General features: G+C 44.2%; 2 protein-coding genes across 2 annotated transcripts; both read left to right on the top strand.

The window, feature by feature from the left end:
• Positions 1-3: 3 nt before the first annotated feature.
• On the top strand, positions 4-2,645 carry LOC133915768 (protein AMEIOTIC 1-like). Its single transcript, XM_062359062.1, has 7 exons — positions 4-251; positions 420-486; positions 924-986; positions 1,195-1,257; positions 1,431-1,514; positions 1,659-2,258; positions 2,520-2,645. Exons 1-7 carry the CDS (start codon positions 4-6, stop codon positions 2,643-2,645), a joined length of 1,251 nt encoding a protein of 416 aa, XP_062215046.1.
• A 6,608-nt stretch (positions 2,646-9,253) lies between these two features.
• LOC133915767 (uncharacterized) lies at positions 9,254-12,626 on the top strand. The gene has a single exon (XM_062359061.1). It carries the CDS (start codon positions 9,388-9,390, stop codon positions 12,484-12,486), a length of 3,099 nt encoding a protein of 1,032 aa, XP_062215045.1. The 5' UTR covers positions 9,254-9,387; the 3' UTR covers positions 12,487-12,626.
• The last annotated feature ends 4,715 nt before the right edge of the window (positions 12,627-17,341 follow it).

Genomic DNA, 17,341 nt, shown 5'->3' with positions numbered 1-17,341 from the left:
CACATGGCCGGCCGGGTGCCGGAAGGCAGCACTCACCGGTTCCGTCGCCGGCACAACGCGGATGGTGCCATGGAGTACTGGCTGGAGCCGGCCGAACTTGCTGAGGTACGGCGAGAGGCCGGTGTTTCTGATCCATACTGGATGCCGCCGCCGGGATGGAAGCCAGGTGATGACGTGTCCCCCGTTGCCGGCGACCTACTGGTTAAGAGGCAGGTCCAGGAGCTCGCCGAGGAGGTCAAATGCGTAAAAAGGTCTCTCCTTTTCTGCTCCTTTTCTCTGTCCACTGCAGTTTGTACGTTTTGCATTGGTCTGTACTCTAGTCTGTAGTTTTGTTGCAGCATCACTGTTATTTAAGTTTGTAAATAGACGTAAGATTTCTTCCCAGTTTTGTGCCAAGTTTGACTTGTGGTGGTGTGAAGGCACATGGAGCAGTTACTGGACAAGGATGGGAACTTCGATGCAGAGAGAGCTTACAGTTCATTGAAGGTATCCATAAGATCCTCTTCTTATTTCCCCTCTCAATCATTTCACTTCTATTGTTGTCCCCTCCATTCTTCAAGAAAGATGATATTTTTGTTGGCCTCTTCTGATTTTAGAACTGAGCAAAATATGTAGTGTGTTATGAACTTGCATTGATGTGCAATTCTCATATATATATATATATGGATAATCATTTTCGTCTATTTATGGAAGTTCTTTTGAAGTTCTAGTCTCAATTCAGTTTCACTGATATTTCCATATGGCTGCCATCTGTAACTCCCTTTTCAAGTCTCTGAAGCCAGGATGTGCATGCTCTTGCTAGCATGAAACTACACTTTCTCAGCTTTACTTGCCGCACTGCTCGTATTGAGGAAATAAAAAATCTTGTGTTTGCCATGCCCATGTTAAATGCAGTAATAGAAGTTTATTACTTTGTTTCTCAGGAGAAGTACAAGAGTGTTGTCAAGGTTAACGAAAATCTTGAGAAGCAGGTGTTCTCTTTGAAGGTAAGTGGATGCATGCAGCAAACACTCTCTGCTTGTAAAAATATGGCACTTTCCATGCAAACAAAAGGAAAACTGAGAAATGATTCCCTTTGTCTTAATTGATCTACATTTCTGAACCTGTTGTGATGCCTGAAATGCTTTACGGTGAAGCATTGACTTTGCTTTGTTTTGCTGCATTTACAGAAACGAGCTTGCCTTTTATTTTCAGGACATGTACGAGAATGTGGTTCAGATGAATGGTGAGCTGATGAAGGAGGTGTTATCCATCAAGGTACATACATGCAGCTAGACATGACACTATCTTCTCCATCTGTACCAACTAAGCAGGGATGTTTCTTTAGAGTATCTTGATTTTTTATTTTGGTCCAGTTCTCTTCGTATTCTGTTCTACTAGCTTTGTGCAGCTATGAACACAATTACTAACTGAATTTGCCTTTAATTCAGGACAAGTACCAGTATATTGTTGATAAGAATGACAAGCTAGGGGAGCAGATTACATCTCTCTCCAGCTCCTTCCTTTCTTTCAAGGTAGCTTCTTTGCATGTCAATGCAGTCTGTGGCTCTGTGCATGCTTTGTCTGTTTTGCGCAGCCTCTGCAAACGAACATATGACATAATCCATTAGTAGTACAAGTAACTAATCAAGAACAACGGTGCCAATTGGATGGTATAGGATCAGCTGCCACTGCCGCTGAATATGGAAAGAGCTCATCAGGTGGAAGTGGCTCCCAGTGACGGCAATCGAGAAGCTTTTCCTGGCACAGCAATGTACATGGCTTGTGGTGACCAGATTAGCCAGCAGGCAGATGGCGCCGTCGTCCAAGGCGGTCCGGAGTCTTCGGAAAGGACGGCGAGGAAGAGCAGCTTCCGAATCTGCAAGCCACAGGGCACGTTCCTGTGGCCAAGCATGGCTTCCGGCATGACCATCAGCGGCGGAGACAGCAGCAGCTGCCCGACAGCCGCTGGGCCAGGGTCCGGGCTCCCTCGCAGCACCAGTTGCCCCAGTAGTGCTGGGCCAGGGCTCCCGCGGTCGTCGCGAGCCCCGTTTGAGGCAGCGGCCGCGTCGTCCGGCCTGGATGAGCGCGTGATGCTTGGCGCCCTCTCCACACCGCCCTCGGCGTCGTCCACCAACACCGCCGCAGCCAAGCTGCAGCTGCCCCTGCCCAGCCCGAGGTCGCTCCTCCAGCCACAACAGCTGTTTGCTACTACTGCTGCCGGGTTTAGCACCCTCCCGGTGATGCAGCCTTTCTCCGGCATGACTCTACGCCATGTGGTAAGTCCACTTGCTTGCACTCTCTCTCTCTCTCTCTCTCTCTCTCTCTCTCTCTCTCTCTCTCTCTCTCCCCTTGCTGTTAAGAACTCTCTGAAACTGTTGCCTGGGCCTAGTTTCCCCTCCAGTTCTTCAGTCTATGACATGATTCTGACAATTAGTTCACATTGGCTTGCTGTTCCATTGTTGTCTGTAAGCATTAATAGTTAAGAAATCGAGGCACCTACAAGCTGATTCATGTCTGATTAATCATGCTCTGCGCAGGACTCCTCGTCCGCGCACTGCGGTGCCAGCCTGCTGGAGGGGAAGAGGGCCATGTTCGATGCAGACGCTAGCGGGATCAGTGTGGTGGGCACTGAACTGGCCCTGGCTACTCCCTCCTCCTGCTGAGCTTAAGATAACGAAGGCGCAACGTAAAGAAAAAGATAACAGAGAGAGAGAGAGAGAGAGAGAGAGAGAGAGCTCGGTCACCTGAACTTTCTTGGTTGCATAATTCGTAGCCATTTCAGGTTGGTCAGTTTCTAGTTAATTTGTGCCCAAGCTTGTATTGCTGCAAGCCTGACTGGGTCGCTGGTAGGTACTACTTGCATTGGATGATCTCTTCAGTATGTCAGTTGCATGGTCCTCTGCCCTGTTCCTTGGTGCATGACACATTTGAAGTAGAATGTATCAATTTTGCTGGTTCGATATATAGGGCATAGGTTATTCGTCCACTGTCGTTGGGTATAAAATCCATGCCTTGGTGTAGCACCTCGTATCTGTTTGGTCTTATACTCTTATCCTCTTACACATTGGTGATGTTTCCCTTTTATAATCAGTGCAGTTCTACAATCCTGTTCTGCTATTCACACCACATGTTTGAACATTTGTTACTTTGCGATTCTGGTGCTTCACATGTTATGGGTTATGGTGATCAGCATGCAACTTCATGGAATTTTATCGTTGCTCTAGGCTTGTTTGGGAGGCCCAAATCCCGGTTCATTCCGCGTGGGTCGCCCAGGAATTTGAACATGCGAGTTTTAGTGCAAATAAAGGGTTTCTTGAATTTTAGTGCAAGTGAGCATGTCGACTGCCTACAAATAGAGAAATTTTACGGTGATCCAAAATTAATATGAGCCATCTATTTTTAGAGTCCAACGGTCCAGATTAGTCAGGATACTACTCATTTCTCACCAGTAGTATATGTAGTATATGTGAGTAGTATAGTAGTATTAGGGTTGTTTTGGGGAAAAAAATATGTGGCATGAAAGTAATTAATTGCAGTTATATGTCTCCAAATAGAGTAATATTTTATTGCCATTTTAACATTTTAATCTGCATTCGGCATGAGAGTTCATTTGCTACCCATCGGCTAGGGTTAGCGATCCGACGTTTGCGACGTCGATCTTTCTATTAGCAAAAGTATGGTGGGTAATTTTAACAAAATTGCTATTATTACCAAAATATCCAATTACATGGATCGTCGGATTAAATTTATACTACCTACTACCTCTAGGTAGTATGGACCACCGTAAGAGAGCTCTACAAATAACGTTGTAGTTTTGTGTTAGTTTTGCTCTACTTCTCGAAAAGAATCGGACACAGTTCCTTTGGTCATGTTAGGAAAGCACATATGAGTACATAAGCGTAGCCAATTCTAACATACGGAATCCCCAATACGGACTATATATAGTCATGAAGTCCATTTGGTGACGAACATGTTGGACCTTTTTATTTTCATCCCTAAGACAATGGATTTTGCAGGTGTCAACATGATTACTGAAGATCGTGGTAATAGGAAATGGATTGTTGAGGATATTCATGAAGGTGTGGGACATGTGTCCATTGTTTTTTTTTTCTTCATTGTTTGTCACAAGAAAAACAGAGGAGCTTCATTTAACCTAACAGCATGTTGTCAATCACTGTCATTCTCAAAGTACGTCAGTTCGGCAAGCAAAATGATACCAAAACCCGTCCTGGGCAAAAGAAATTTGCGACAAGACTTCCTGGAGAAATTCAGAAATCTAAAATTATTTTCTTGACACCAAAACAGGGCCATCGGCTCGATACCGGTTAGAGCGCCGGAGAAAAGGAAAAGCGGAGTCGAGGTGACCGAAAGTTACGACTTTTTCGAGTCTAAGAGCATCTCCAGTGTGGGTTCTAATAGAACCTAATCGAATCCGGAGCGGTCCATCGAAAATGTCAGAAACTAAAATCGCATCTTAAATTACAGTTAAACCGTGCCAAATAAAAAATTATTTTCTACACATGACCGTTGGTTGACTAGCTTCACTCTACGCAAGCAAACGAGGACTACGCAAGACGAGGACGATGAGAGGGGAAATTTTTTTACTGGCTTATGGAACCCGTACACATTGTAGCAAAGGAACCGTAAAATACTCGAACCAAACTCTCCCTCTCAAATCAAACATACACTGGAGGTGAGCAGTCAGTTTGAACTTTGAAGATCATGGATGTTTGGGCTCCAATTGGGTTGTTTATTTCACGTTTAGGCTTAACGAATGTCTGGGTCATGCGAACGAGCATTCCTATGTAGTATGAGTGTTATTTGACGGTGTAAAGTTGCACACTCACATGTGTGCATGTAATGGTGTGCGTGCATGGCGTCATACTTTTAATCGGAAAAGGCACTGCTCATAGAAAATTTGCGACAAATACTGAACTAAAGAAACGAAAAGAAATTAGGCACATATCAATACAGTATAGTCCTTTGTGGACAAACGTATGTACCCTCACTAATGTCATCTCTAACAACCAGTTTCGTAAGTGCCAAGGTGCTTATTTAATTCTGGCTTCCGACAACACGTGTGGCCAAGTTTCTGCTTGACACTCTTGTTTAACACGCACGTAAGAGCTAAACAGCTTGCGGGCGACGCGGTCCGAGTGCGCATATGGAAAGCAAAACAGTTCCCCTTTCATTCCCCATCGTAGCAGCCAAAAGCATATGGAACCCGAACCCTAGTTTTTTTTTTCTAGATCTTGTCTTGAGATGTTTCTATTCGAATTTTTGCAATTGGAATTTTCCACTTGAAATTTTTGACTTGGAATTTTCAAATTGCGTGGCTAGTATCAAGAATCTAAATATGCATGTACAGTTGTATCATCATGACTTTATCATCAATTTGTAATTCACTGTACTATGACTCTGCTTTCTGTCATTACTATGTGTGCTGCTTGATAGACATATATTCAAACATAGGCCTACCATAGCAATGCTTTTATATATTTGGGCACTATCATCATCTTTTTGTTGTATTTCATGTATATTATACTCCTCCGCATGCACTTATTCTCGTTTTTTTACTAGCTATTTCAATCAAATAATTTTGTTCGTATTGGGACCTCATATAGCTCTCTACCAAGCTTGTACCAATTCCTTCTAAGTCATTTATATTTCAACCAATATGATTTCTTTTTTATTTTATTTTACATGAATGTATTGCGAGCATGATCAATGATTTCTATAACAAACACCTCCATAGTTGCATAGGCCTATCAATTTCTCATAAGAAGATACAAACCATGCTATTCTCGTCTACTGTTGCGACTACAAGCTACTTAACCCAAGCTTGACTCCTGTAGATTGCACTGTTATGTCGATCCATAACTTTATGGGCATCCCTTGTTGTTGTCATAGGTTGTGACTCCACCATTTATGTCCTACATGTTATGCTTTTGTCCCGCCACCTACCTGCCGCCATGACCTTGTGATGCGCGACAACAAATCTACTATCTGATTTCAAAATTTCCCTTATGAATTCAATCACATGTAGCCTCTTGCAATCCCGCTATCATGGCCATGAGGTGCATGGCCTAATCCGAGCCCTCATGTCCTATCCTACTGATCCATGTCTTTATCAGTGCCTTTTTCGCTGCTGAAGGTCGTGGCTACACTATCTATAGTATGCGGGCTATGCCTTGTCTCGTCGCATACTTGATGCCACAACTTTGTGGTGCATAGTCTAATTTCTAAATTTCCCTGATGATTTTGGTCAAACATAGCTCCTCGCCAGTATGGTATCACTACTGCGAGGTGTGCTACCCAAGCCTAACTCCCATGTCCTCTCACGTCATCAATGTCCCTCATTGTAGTCAGAGGTTGCGACTCCACCATCTACAAGTTGTGCCTTGCTTCGCCTACTCTATGATGCCATGACCTTGAGTTGCATGATCAAAGGTCATGCAATTGCTCTCATATCCTCCCCTACTGATTTGCGCCTGTGTTCATGACGATCCACATAACTGTTGATGCTGGAGGTCACGCTCTATCATCTACGTGGTATGCGAACTGCACCTTTCCTTGCCACCTTCCTAACATCGCGACCCTTAGCTACACGGTTTAAGCCTGGTCCAACGAAGCTCATGTCCTCATGCACTGTTTTCACTCATGTGTCCTGCTTTGCAAATTAATGGCTTCAACAACGTTCCTTGTCATTGCAAGAGGCCACGATTTCACCATCAGTGATATGTGGGCTACATCTTGCTCTGCCGCCTTGCTATTGCCATGACCTCGAGCTATGGGGTCCAAGCCTGGTGCAGCAACACATGTATTCTTCTCAACCATTTCTTGTCTCTATCGGTGTCGATACTCGTATGGGTCACTGGACTTTTTTTTTTTTGTTGCATCCGTCTCAACCATCCACCATTAGATATGTGGTCAGAGCTCATCTCTGGCTTCAACCACTATGCTTTGTGACATTCTCAGTGTCAACATCCTCCCACCCGACACCGCACCCATCCCCTTCTATTGCTGCAGAGAGGGCAATGATGTTGACCAGTCGAACCGTTAGCTTGTCTACATCGTCTAGGAGGGAGAGAGAATAGGCTATATTATTATTTTTCTTTGTGTCAGTGGTCGTACGGGGTTGTTAGGCTTCTCGTTTTAGTTGCATCCGTCTCGGTCATGTGCCATTGGATATGCAGCCAGAACTCATCTCTCGTTTCAACACCACTAGACTTTGTGACCTTCACACCGTCAACATCCTTACAACGACACTGCACCCATCCTCTTTCATTGATGCAGAGCAGGAAACTACATCAACCAATCAAACCGCTAGCCCATCTACTTCGTCTAGGAGGGAGAGAGAGAATGTATTATATTGTTTTTTTTCTTTGAGCGGACGTTTGTATTTTTCCATAATACGAATAGATCAGTCATCCTCTTATACCGGGTCTTATAACTTTATCTTTCTTTTTACACATCTCGTACCGAGCTAGGTTTCTATTTTTTCTTCTATTATATTTCACATCAGAATATCATTTAAATTGCAACTCTGAACTCTTAAATGCATGCAGAGTGCAATGAACTTATACATTAATCAAATTACGTTGCCTTTTTTTTACCCGTGCTTGGCTTCATTTTTTTTTTAATAATGATAGATGGTAATAGAGAAACATGTATATGGGGTACTTTGGGTTAATTTTTTTAATGGTACATGTGGGTAATTTATAGGTAGGTCTAGGGACACTTTCCTTTATTTATCTAGTTAACGTGGTAATTTCAAGATCTTAAGAGTAAAGGATGATGTTTCTTTTGTTGTCCAATTACGAAGATAATATTTTTTTCCGCGATCTGAATAGATCAGCCATCCTCTCGTATTGGTCTTATCTCTTTTTATATCTTTTTACCCATCTCATATTGAGCTAAGTTTCTATTTTTCTTTCTATTATATTTTACATCAAAAGATCATTTGACTTGTAACTTTAAAATATGTAATGCATGCAGAGTGTAACGAACTTATGCATTAATCAAATTATATTTCTTTTTTGTTGGAACTTGGCATTATTTTTTAACAATGGTAGATGTGGGTAATAGAGAAGCATGTAAAGAGTACTTTATGTTACTTTTTTTCATAACAGTAGATGTGGGTAATTTATAGACAGGTATATGGATATTTTGCTATCTTTTTTTTTATCTAATTAACGTGATAATTTCTAAGTCTTAAGAGGAAAGATGAATGTTTCTTTTGTTGACCTAATTATTAAGACAATATATTTTGACTTGGATTTTTTTTCACTCGAAACATTTGACTTGATACTTTTTTTTTCAGAGTGGTTGTTGGATTGGAGGATTGGAGGGAGCAGGAGGAGAGAGTGAACGTCTTTCTCTTGGATTTTTTTTTTGTTTTGGTTGAATTTGCAAGCTTAATGGCTTTTTTTTGTTTTTCGATTTATCTAAATTGAAACTTTCCTTTTTACTGTTTCAGTTCAACGAGGATGCACACCACACACGCACCCCACACTCACACACACGCCAAACGGGATTGGGAGGCACAAGACTTCCAGTATATGAGAACGCACAATATCATTGAGGATTGGAGGGAGCAGGAGGAGAGAGTGAACGTCTTTCTCTTGGATTTTTTTTTGGTTTCGGTTGAATTGCAAGTTTAATGGTTTTTTTTGGTTTTTGGGTTATCTGAATTAAAACTTTCCTTTGTACTGTTTCAATTCAACGAGGACGCACACCACATATGCACTCACACACGCGCCAAATGGGATTAGGAGGCACAAGACTTCCACTGCACGAGAATGTACAATACCATTGAGGATTGGAGGGAGCAGGAGGAGAGAGCAAACGCCTTTCTCTTGGATTTGTTGGTTTCGGTCTAATTGCAAGTTTAATGGGTTTTTTTTTTGTTCATCTGAAGCTTTCTTTTTTACTGTTTCAGTTTAACGAGGACGCACACCACACCCACACTCACACACACGCTAAACGGGAATGGAAGGCAATTTTGGTTTTTTGGTTTATCTGGATTGAAACGTTCCTTTTACTGTTTCAGTTCGATCTTCTTGGATTGCAGAAGAGCGAGGGGGTAGGGGAGGGAGCGACGCAGAGTTGCCGGAACAGCGGAGGTCGCCAATCGACCTGATCCGACGGCGGGGCTTCTACTCAAGCGCAGATCCAACGGTTGTTAAAGCTTTCTTGTCCGCTACGTAGGAAAACCGAAAAGGAAAATGGCTCGCTGGTGCTCGAGCGTCCGGGGCCTAACTGGCCCAACACCTTCATCTTGCACTAGTCCCCAAGGCCCAAGCCTTTTTCTGCTTCCTTCAGACCGCTCCGGAGTCCAGAACCTTCCCCTTCTTCCTTCTCCACCTAAAACTCCCCAAGCCCAAACCCTAACCACCGCCGGCAATGTCGGCGGCGGAGGACCCCCGCCGCGTCCGCAACACGTGCATCCTCGCGCACGTGGATCACGGCAAGACCACCCTGGCGGACCACCTGGTGGCGTCCTTCGGGGACGGGCTCCTCCACCCGAAGCTGGCCGGCCGGCTCCGCTTCATGGACTACCTCGACGAGGAGCAGCGCCGGGCCATCACCATGAAGTCAGCAGCCGTCGCGCTCCGCTGGGGCAGGCACCGCGTCAGCCTCATCGACTCCCCCGGACACATCGACTTCTGCTCCGAGGTCTCCTCCGCAGCCCGGCTCTCCGACTCGGCGCTCATCCTCGTCGACGCCGTAGAGGGGGTGCACATCCAGACCCACGCCGCGCTGCGCCAGGCCTTCGTCGAGCGGCTCCGGCCCTGCCTGGTGCTCAACAAGCTCGACCGTCTCATCACCGAGCTCCACCTCACCCCCGCCGAGGCCTACGCGAAACTCCACCGCATCGTCTCGGACGTCAACTCCATCTACTCCGCGCTGCGGTCGCACTCCTACTTCTCCCTCCTCTCGGCCCTCGAGGACAGCCCCGCCTCCAGCTCCTCGTCCCCCGCCGAGGACCTCCCCGAGGACATCGAAGACGACGACGACGACGAGGACGCATTCCAGCCCCTGAAGGGCAATGTCGTCTTCGCCTGCGCACTCGACGGCTGGGGCTTCCGCCCCCAACAGTTCGCCGACCTCTATGCCAAAAAGTTCAAAGTCAACGCCTCGGCCTTCCTGAGAGGATTGTGGGGCCCGAGATACTACGATAAGGAGACGAAGAGGGTTGTGGGGAAGAAAGCCATGAAGAGCGCAGACCCGCAGCCAATGTTCGTGGAGTTTGTGCTAAAGAACCTGTGGAAGATGTACCAGCTAGTGCTGACGGAGGGTGGTGAGAGTAAGAAGGTTCAGGAAGTCATTGATAATTTCAAGTTGGGGGTTCCAAAACGGGAGCTGCAGAACAAGGATCCAAAGGTGGTGCTGCAGTCTGTGATGAGCCGGTGGCTGCCACTGGCAGATGCAGTGATGGATATGGTGGTGGAGTGTACACCTGACCCCGTTGCTGCTCAAGGGGTCAGGCTTGTGAGGCTTATGCCAAAGAGGGAGGTTGCGCCAGAGGATGCTGCTGGTTGCCCTGAGGTTGTTGCCGAGGCAGAGAGGGTGAGGAGGTGTGTTGAGGCCTGTGATGTGAGTTATGATGCACCGGTGGTGGTTTACGTGTCAAAGATGTTTGCGGTGCCATATAAGATGTTGCCATTGAAGGGGGTGAATGGGGAACCGTTGAACCACAACAGTGCCATTGAGTCTGAGGAGTGTTTTATGGCGTTTGCGAGGGTCTTCAGTGGGGTCCTTCGTGCAGGGCAGAAGGTTTTTGTGCTATCGCCATTGTATGATCCGCTGAAAGGGGATGCGATGCAGAAGCATGTGCAGGAAGTGGAGCTGCAATACTTGTATGAGATGCTGGGACAGGGCCTGAAGCCAGTTGCCAGTGTGGGTGCTGGCAATGTGGTTGCGATCCAGGGCCTTGGCCAGCATATATTGAAGAGCGCTACATTGTCATCCACAAAGAATTGCTGGCCCTTTTCGAGTATGATGTTCCAGGCATCTCCAATGCTTAAGGTTGCGATTGAGCCCTCAAATCCGTCCGATTTGGGGGTTCTTGTTAAAGGGCTTAAGCTTCTTAACCGGGCAGACCCATTTGTTGAGTACACTGTTTCGCACAGAGGTGAGCATGTCCTTGCTGCTGCTGGTGAGATACATTTGGAGCGGTGCATAAAGGATCTGGAGGAGAGATTTGCAAAGGTCAAATTGGTGGTCTCAGACCCCCTAGTTTCCTTCAAAGAGACAATCGAAGGAGAAGGTGTTGGCTTAATGGAGAGCTTGAAGGCCCCGCAGGATTTTGTTGAGAGGATTACTCCAAACGGAAGATGCACTGTGAGAGTTCAGGTCTTGAGGCTTCCCAATGCCCTGACTAAGGTCCTTGAGGAAAGTGAACAATTGCTTGGTCAAATAATTGAGGGGAAAACAGCGAAAAGGGACGGTGTCTTGGATCCACTGCTTTCTCATGATGATGGTGATTCTGCTGCAACACTTAGGCAGCGGATGATCAATGCCATAGACAGTGAATTAGAAGCGATTTCCAATCGAATGGATAAAGAAAAACTTGAGAGGTATAGAAAGGCATGGCTTGGATACCTTCAAAGAATCTGGTCCCTAGGTCCTTGGCAGGTTGGTCCAAATCTCCTCCTCTTGCCTGATGTGAAATCAAGTGATGGTGTGATAACCATCCAAGATGGAAGGCGAGGCATTCTTGTGTGCGGTCGATCTCATGTCTCTGAGAGATTGGGGTTTGTGAGCGAATCTGATGCCGAAGCTAACAATAATCTTGACAACGGTGAATCAGTGGCAAATGCTCCTGAATCATTACATCTAGAGTCTATGGCACTAAGGAACAGCGTTGTCTCAGGATTTCAGATTGCCACAAATGCTGGGCCATTATGTGATGAACCAATGTGGGGTCTGGCGTTTATTGTTGAGCCTTACGTATTTGATGACAGCTCTGATACTTCCAATCACTCTGATCAATACAACATCTTCAGCGGTCAAGTAATCACTGCGGTTAAAGAAGCATGCCGAGCAGCTGTTCTTCAGAACAAGCCAAGGCTTGTTGAGGCCATGTACTTCTGTGAGTTGACCACACCAACAGAGCAATTAGGCGCAACATATGCAGTTCTTGGTAAGAAGCGAGCAAGGGTTCTGAAAGAAGAGATGCAAGAGGGAACTTCATTGTTCACAGTGCATGCTTACTTGCCAGTGGCTGAGAGTGTTGGATTTTCTAATCATCTTAGGAGCATAACTGCAGGTGCAGTTAGTGCTCTGCTCGTTCTTAGCCACTGGGAAGCTATTCCTGAGGACCCCTTCTTTATCCCAAAGACACAGGAGGAGATTGAAGAATTTGGAGATGGTTCAAGCATTGGGCCAAACTTGGCTAAAAAGCTTATGAATTCTGTTAGGCGAAGAAAAGGACTGCATGTTGAAGAGAAAGTTGTGGAACATGGATCAAAACAGCGGACTCTCGCTAAGAAAGTATAGTTATATTTCTTGGGAGTTAGGAAAACTGTATCTTTGTTCCAGATTTTGTCCTGGTATACGGAAATATAATTGAAATTTTATGCGATCATATAATTTCATACGCTGAGCTTATTTTCAATGGATATTGTTGTTTGAGATAATGTACGGCACCAATATTTCTAAGTATTAGTGATGAGTTGTGGATTGCTGCCTTTCTTGTCTGAAGTATGTCTTAGAATAACTTGATTTGGTGTATGATATTAGAAAGATTCTAAAACAATGATCATTCACCAAAATATCTCCTTTATGTCAGGTACTTTCTGAAACTGTGTTTCTTGCAATACCATGAATAGTATAGCATGTCCTGTTGTTCTGGCTGCACCGCACCAGATACCAGTCCAATGATAGCAGTATCTTTTCATTTATTATCATCTTCATAATAAATTTCATATTGATCATTTTTTTTTGTTCTGTAACTTCGAGTGTACGAATAGGTTATTTTCTCCATGGTATGCCCATCTTCTGGTACTAGATAATTTACTTATATTTTCCGCGCTCTCGTCAGAGTGAAGTTTTTCCTCGCGCTGCAAATTTAGAGCGTTGAGGACCAATATTGATTAAACATTGTTGAAAACATTTTGTTAAAAAAAGATTGTTGGAACATCCAAACCGATTTCTCAGATAGCATCTATAGAATGATGACTGCCGTATCGCTCTGTGGCAAAAATTCAGAACTGTAGCATATCCTTTCCTTCTTGGTTTTGTATATCTTTGATAGACATTAACACTGGCTGGGGTATCCATCATTGCTATGCATGTTGAAATGAAACCATTTCAATTTTATTGGTGCACTTTATGGTTGTGCAACACTGAAGAGTTCAGGTTTTTCCAGTTATCTAATTCTACTTTGATCTTCACAATTTTTATCTTGTTTTGATGTTTGGCTTGCACCGATATCTCTCATCCGAACATGTTTAGTTGTTTACGTATGTACCTTGGGTCTTAAATTGATACGTTGGCTTTTACGTTTTCTCATTTCTTGATTCAATTTTCTGATGTTAAACTCACGAAGCCATTTTATCCGTGAAGTCTGTCAATATAGGAATAATTTTGCGTGGTTCAATCTCCAGACATCAGTGTTGTGTTTGTGCTGCAGAGTCCAGAGGCATAGGCAGTTAGCCACTGAAAGTTAAGGCAAAACAGTTTCCAGAAAATGGTACATATTAGTGTATTGCCCTTACCATGAAACATTTATATTTCCTAGGGTATGTCTAGGATTGGACACTAATATAGGCTTTATCTTAAAAGAATATTCAAACCTAAGTAATTTCTCATTACCCCGGGTGCAAGATTGCAAGAACAACCCTTGCGATTTCCCTATATTATTTGGATAACTGCTCAAAATTCCGTTCAGAAAAAGGTAAAGAAAAAAGAAAAATTCTGCACATGCTTGCTATGTTGGTGCCTGCTCATCAACCGCTCAAAATTCCGTTCAGAAAAAGGCAAAAAAAAAGAGGCTCATGACAGGGCTCCAATGCTTGTCTAAAATCTAGATACAAGAAACCTTATAATCATTCAAATAGCAATCACTCAGTTTTGTTACAGTTTAAAATTATGAACATTGACTTATTCTTGATTGTTCCTTGCGTTATTCTTCTTTTAACAATATCCCAGGATTGCTGGTATCTTTTGCAACTTGCAGGGCTAAGTGCCTTATGGAATTGTTCAAGTTGTTTTGCTTGCAGTCAAATCAGAGCACAGAAGTTTGATGATCTTTGAATGAGTCATGCTATATAAATACATGTTTGCATGGGTTTAAGAGTTATTTATAACTCGATCAAGTAGTTGTTTGCTAATCCAAAATTATGTCTGATATGGATTGATTAGGTAGATGAAATAGCAGAAAGAAATCAGTTAGTCAACCTCCTCTCGAAGGCTCTGAGAGCTCTTTAGAGTTTCTTCTTGCTTGATTATAATAGATGATACACCGTCCTATATACAGGAGTCGGCTCTAGCTAACAAATTTTATCCTAACTAATCTAATCTGCTCTCTAATCCTATCTCCATCTCAGTGCTACAGTACCAACTGAACTAACAAACTATATCTTCATCTAATTTAATTCTCCTCTACTGAAGACTTCTCCAAAACACTTCATCCCCCTCGACTTGCAGCTCATCCTCGAGCTGCTAGGTGGCTGCAGTGCGCACTCCTTGTCCCGCTCTTTAACATTCTTCTTCTTGTAGTAGTCATGGATATGAAGGCCTTGAAAGATCTTCCATGCACCACCACAAGCAGAGTGAGCAGCATAGATAGCATTGGCGAGATCGCTTGCTATAACGCGTGCAGCGTCACGCCGCTGGACCAACCACACACAAGCAGAAGCTGCAACTTTGGATGAGGCGACCTCCTGTAGCTCCTCCCTGGAAGAAGCGACAACAGGTGGAGCGACGGGGGTTTCCAGCATGGCTGCGGCGGCGGAGACAGGTTGAGCGACGAGTCCTCCCACCATGTTTGCGCCAGTGGTTTGGAAGGCAGCTTTGCAGGGCTGGACGTTGTGGGCACCGTCCTCCACTGTTTTCTCCTCGTGGAAGAAAAAGTTGTCGAGTTGAGGTCCATCGCGTATTTCATCGTTTGTTCCGCGCTGAATGACCAATCGACATAGTGCTATGTAGGAAATTCAGTACAGTACAACTTGTGGAGGCAAGGTGCAGGACAAGCAGAAGGAACATCTCTGGCGCCGGCGGTTTGCACCATGGCTGCACCAACGTTGGGCTAGATGGTGTAGGTGAATCGGGACAAAGGAGCGGCCGCCGGATTGCGCACAGTGCTGGAGGTGGCGCCGGTCAGAGGATCAGCGGCGCAAGTCAGACGGTGACGGGTTGAGCAGGCTACGTGGCGAGGCGGATAAGATGCGCATTGGGGTGGACAACGTCGGGAATCTCACAGGAACGACTAAGGCGGTGAGTCCGATGGCGCGATTGGGCGGCGCCGCTGGGCCAGGCAGCTCAGATTGAAGTAGGGTAATAGGGGGAAGGTGGCGCGGACGGGGGAGCGGTGGCCCGTGGCGGAACGACGGCCGACACTTTGGAGGACGAGGCTGGGAGATCCCGGCGGCGCGAGTGGTGTCGGGAGGCGTAGGCGCGTTGAGAGGCCAGGCGGAGGGCACAAAGCAGGATCGCGTTGATTTGTTTGGCGACGGAGTGCGAAGACAGCAGCAGCGGAATGAAAGACACACAGGATAGAAATGTCTCTGATACCAAATGATATGGATTAATTAGCTAGATATAATAGCAGTAAGAAATCGGCTAATCATCCTTTTTTCAAAGACTCTGACTGCTCTTTAGGGTTTCTTCTTGCTTAGTTACAATGAATGATACATCTTTTTTTATATAGGAGCCGGTCCTAACTAATAAATATAATTAGCTCCTTAATCCTATCTCTATCCTGGCGCTACAGTAGCATGCTGATGTAGTACCAACCGAACTAACAAATTATATCTCCATGTAATTTAATTCACCTCTGGCGAAGATATTCTCCATAACAATGTCTGTTATGATCAGGGCCATGGGGGCCTTTACGGGGGGAAATTTGACCATTTTTTTGTCATGTACTGATTACCATTGTTGTTTTCTTGTTGAACAATACAAGCACTGCTGGCATTTGAGATGCAACTTCTATCAAGTATGTGGACTGTTTCATATCAGCTACTAGAATTTTGGGGCTCAGAGATTTTATATTTGTTAATCGGAAATTCTGCCAGCGAGATTATATGGGTTTATCTTTATGTTTCTTTTCCTATTTCCATTGTATATCACGGTTTTAAACTATTGTTTGTCCATCAGTTCTCATCCTAAACTACCCTTTTTTAAGGCATTGATACCATGTATGGTCCATTGTATCTGTTGAAAATTTGTATTGGATAGTCCAGTTCTCCAGTGTTAACAGTCAGCTTGTAGCTGCTAATTTATAAGTTTGATCAACCTGTTAAGGTTTCATTTTAATTTCTCAGAGGTTTCTCTTCCATGTATTTTTATTACAGATTTCTGGCAAGTAATATCAATGCCATTCAGTACCAGCATGGCAAGTCCGTACTAATACATTCACCCTTGAAAACTTGAAATGATCAGTTAAGCATCATATGAAGTAAATCTATGAGGGTCCCTGAATGGTCACATGACACATCAGAGATTCAAGTCTGGACCCTGGATGAGAATTGAGGCATGTTTTGCTTCTGAAAACCTAAGGTTGTGTTTATCTAAGAGGACACTGCCTGGTTGAAGTGGATCAATAGTTCAGGTCGGTTTCTGGGGATAAAACACTGGTGTGTGTTTGTGTGTATTAATGAAAAGAAGTTACACGTAGAAGAGAACGAAAGAAGGATATTATAAGAATCAGACCCCTAGTCCCGGGATCTTTTATCATATGTAATGAGTTTTATACTTGAAAGACTTATTTTGATGTAGATAAAAAAACTAATAAGGATGCAGGTGTTGCATCTGCAAACTATAAGTATTATAGAAGTATCTCAATGTCTTCAGTTCAATGCCAAGAGAGAGCCCAAGCTTTTCCTTTTATCTTTTTTTTTTCGCTGGACCTGCTTTTTTACTTTCTTTTTTCTTTTGCCCCACTTCCTTTTGGTCATGTAATATAGATGCATTTCTATTATCTACTTCTAGAAAACGAAACGGGACAAATAATTCAGTAACGGATTTTTGGATTTATGTACCAAAGGTGCTTTAGTAGTAAGCTTTTTTTTGAAAAGAAAAACAAGAACCAGTTTCGCTGCTGGTCGTGAACTCTCGAGATGATTAGGTTTGTTACTGATTGTGTTTTTGGTGCCATCTGTTAAAATGTACAACATTTTAGCTTCTAGCA

Source organism: Phragmites australis, chromosome 4 (assembly GCF_958298935.1).
Source record: "Phragmites australis chromosome 4, lpPhrAust1.1, whole genome shotgun sequence".
In the NCBI taxonomy this organism is placed as follows: Eukaryota; Viridiplantae; Streptophyta; class Magnoliopsida; order Poales; family Poaceae; genus Phragmites; species Phragmites australis.
The sequence above is the reverse complement of the archived record's forward strand: the minus strand, read 5'-3'. Positions and strand labels throughout refer to the sequence as shown.